Here is a 3,771-nt window from a genome sequence, read left to right on the forward strand (position 1 = left end):
AGAAATATCGAACAACAAAGAAATCTCAACAAGCCAAGATTCAACCTATTAACGCATTGCCAGTATGGCTGGGGTAGGTGGGCTCTGCTCCTGACACCCTTAAGGCGAGATATTTAGAGAAAAAAGAGAAGAGCTTCCTGGTGTTGTGCCTGTGTCTGCAATGCTTACCTGGCCGAAGGGGCTGCTGCAGCTGCTTCTACTCCACACTGTCTGGAAAATGGGGAGCGGCCAGCTCTATTATTCTGTGCTGGAGGAATCTCAGCACGGCACCTTTGTGGGCCGCATCGCCCAGGATCTGGGGTTGGAGATGAACAAGCTGGTGCCTCGGATGTTTCGGATGCTGTCCAAAGGAGAGAAGGTCTATTTTGAGGTAAACCTGCAGAATGGGATCTTGTTTGTAAATTCCCAGATAGACAGGGAGGAGCTGTGTGCCAAGAATGTAGACTGTATCCTTCACCTGGAGGTGATTGTGGAGAAACCTCTGAGGTTCTTCCATGTGGAGGTTGAAATCAAAGACATTAATGACAATGCTCCCATCTTCTCAGCCAAAGAACAGATCCTGAGCATATCAGAACTCTCAACATCTGTCACCCAGTTCCTATTAGAAGGAGCATCTGATGCAGATATTGGTACTAATGCTGTGTTAACTTACAAGCTCAGTCCAAACAACCATTTTGCTCTTGATACAGGAAATGATGATGAGAGTAAATCTGTAGTTCTTGTACTGAAGGTTCCACTTGACAGAGAGGAGAGCCCTGTGCATCATTTAGTACTGATAGCCATTGATGGGGGTGAACCAAAACTCACAGGAACTGTTCAGCTAGTCATCAATGTGCTGGATGTCAATGACAACCCTCCTGTGTTTAACCAATCTGTTTACAGGATAAAGTTGCTGGAAAATATAGTCAGAGGATCATTAGTTATTAATCTAAATGCTACTGACTTAGATGAGGGGATTAATAGGGAAATCTCTTATTCTTTTCATGATAGTGTAGCTGTAAAAGTCACAAAGTTATTTAGTATAAATTCTGATACAGGGGAAATTAGAGCAATTGGAAAATTGGATTATGAAGAAAGCAAGTTCTATGAACTTCCAATTGTAGCCGAAGATAAAGGCAGCTCTCCATTATCAATGCATTGTAAAGTTCTCATTGAAGTTTTAGACATGAATGACAACATTCCAGAATTATCTGTGAATTCTCTTTCTGTGCCATTGCCAGAGGACTCTCCTCCAGGGACTGTGGTAGCCATCATCAGTGCTTCTGACAAAGATTCTGGCAACAATGGAAAAATAAACTGTTTCCTCTGGCCCACTGGAGTACCCTTCAAACTCGAATCCACATTCAAGAATTACTACTCCCTGATGGTTGGAGCACCTTTGGATAGGGAGCAGGTGGCTGAATACAGGATAGTTGTGACAGTGGAAGATCAAGGCATTCCACCACTGTCTTCTAGTATCATCCTCTTAGTGCCTATTAGTGACATAAATGATAATGCTCCAGCTTTCAAACAACCGTCCTACATAGTCTTTGTGAAGGAGAACAATCCCCCTGGTGCTCACATTTTTACAGTATCTGCTGCAGACCCGGACATAGCTGAGAATGGTCTGATCACCTATTGGATAGATGAGAAGCTCTGGCCATTGTCAAGCTACATCTCTGTACATTCAGAGAGTGGAAAACTTTATGCTTTGCAGTCCTTGGACTATGAGGAGTTGAAACTGCTGGAGTTCCAGGTGAGAGCCAAGGATGCTGGACTTCCCTCCTTATGTGGCAATGCAACTGTTCAAGTCTTTGTGATGGATGAGAATGACAATGCACCTGTTGTGTCCGGATCATCAGAAGAGAACCTGATTCTTCTCGTGGTCCCTGTGATGCCTGGGCATATTGTAGGCAAGATCCATGCCTTGGATGCTGATTCTGGATACAATGCATGGCTAAGGTATGAACTGGTTGAAGAAAGCAATGGTCCATGGTCTGTGGGACAGTATAGTGGTGAGGTGAGTACGAAATATTCTCTGGATGATTCAGAAGCAAGCAAAATCCACAGTTTTATGGTTCTTGTGAAGGACCATGGAAAACCTCAACTGTCAGCCACAGTCACCCTGAGTGTTTCACTTGTGACAAGTAGTCAGACAATCAAAACAGATATTAACCTTCAAAGGTCAGGGGAGGGCTTTGTTCCCCTGGTGGACTCAATCAACGTCTATCTGATCATTGCCATCTGCTCTGTTTCCAGCCTCTTCTTGCTAGCCACACTCATCTACGTGGCCCTGCGTTGCCACTGTAAGATAAAGGAACCCATGATTTATGGCCCTGGAATGGCCACCCTGGTGTGTGCCAGTGAAGTGGGCAGCTGGTCCTATTCCAAACGGCACAGCCATATCCTGGCAGGTGTGAATGCAGAGACTGGTGTCAAGAACGATCTCATGATTTTCAGTCCCAATATTCCTGTCTTTGCAGATAATGGGGAACTTATCAATGGGGTGGATGTGCCCCCAGATTCTACTAAAAAGGTGAGTCCAAGTCTTGGAGTCCCTGTCATCCACTCAGCATCTCATTTCTATGCTTATAATTTTGAATTAGTCTTCGGGCAATATTATTTTTGAATTGTTAGACTTAGACACTGATGGTAAATAAACTGAATTACAAATCATTCATACTTTTTTATGATGAAATATTTTTTGAATTTGAGAAACTATGGAAAAGTGCAAAGAAAGTTTGTAATTTACAGTAAGTAAATTTGTCTTATAATGAAAGTAAATAAGTAGGCTCTTCACCTGATATTATTATTTTGGCCTGCCAAGCTTTTCTTAATCTTTGTCTTGTTTACAGAAGGACATTAATGAATGATTTTTCTTTTGTTGATTGTTTTATTACTTGATGGATCAGTTTTCAATGTGATGCCTCTTTTTGTGAAAATATTTGTGTCTGCTGCATAGTAGAGAGGATTGGAAGAGGGAAATCCTTGCAATCTTCAACAAAATAAGATTTGGGAATCTAAGGTTTTGGCATTCTGACATTGGGGGCCTTAGCAGTGTTTTCCAACCTTGTCAAGTTGTAGATGTGTGGTCCTGAGCTTCCAGAATTCTCAGCAAAGGGCAGCTGGCAGAGATTTCTGCCAGCTGCCCCCTGAGTCTGCAATCCTACATAGCTGAAAATTATGTAGCTCAAGGAATTTCTCTTGTATTCTGAGAAGCTCATAGAGTGGTAAATGCTAAAGATCTGCTTGGATTTTTCAAGAACATGTTAAATGGAAACTTTATTTGTTAATAAGACAATTTTCTCAGTTTAGATGTGCCTTACCAGTCCTTTAATTCTGTGAGGTGTTTTTATCTTTGCAATCTCTTTTATAAACCTGGGATGTCTTGGTAGTCCCCCATCTATGTACTCACAGTTCAACTTTCTTGAGATCAGCCAAAGTCAGCTGGGTGTTGCATCAACTTACTGAAATTGTAGGGATGATATGAGCATCTTACATACTAATTTCACCAAGGCATTTGACAAAATATACTGTAACTTTCTGATTAATAAACTTGTTAAATGTGAATTTGATACCTTGCCAATTCAATGAATCTATAGCTGATTTGAAATGTATATTCAAAGCATGATCATCAAAAGCTCATCAAAATGTAGGCAAGTATGAGCAGTCAAACGTCTGTGGCTTATACTTGGCAACAGATCCCAAATCTCCCAACTTTACATCATTAAATTTGTTTCCCTTTAGCCAGGGAAGGAAGGAGAAAGGGATACCATCAGAAATATAACATTG

General features: G+C 41.5%; 1 protein-coding gene across 1 annotated transcript; it reads left to right on the forward strand.

Annotated features, from left to right (window-relative positions):
* On the forward strand, positions 1 to 2,640 carry LOC309390755 (protocadherin alpha-3-like). Its single transcript, XM_081950459.1, has one exon. The coding sequence runs from the start codon at positions 161 to 163 to the stop codon at positions 2,606 to 2,608; it is 2,448 nt and encodes an 815-aa protein (XP_081806585.1). The 5' UTR covers positions 1 to 160; the 3' UTR covers positions 2,609 to 2,640.
* Positions 2,641 to 3,771: the final 1,131 nt, after the last annotated feature.

Source organism: Natrix helvetica (assembly GCF_964273705.1).
Source record: "Natrix helvetica genome assembly, chromosome: 4".
Lineage (NCBI taxonomy): Eukaryota > Metazoa > Chordata > Lepidosauria > Squamata > Natricidae > Natrix > Natrix helvetica.

Excerpts from the sequence above, each read along its gene's own strand:
- LOC309390755 (XM_081950459.1), top strand. The coding sequence starts at position 161 with ATGCTTACCTGGCCGAAGGGGCTGCTGCAGCTGCTTCTACTCCACACT.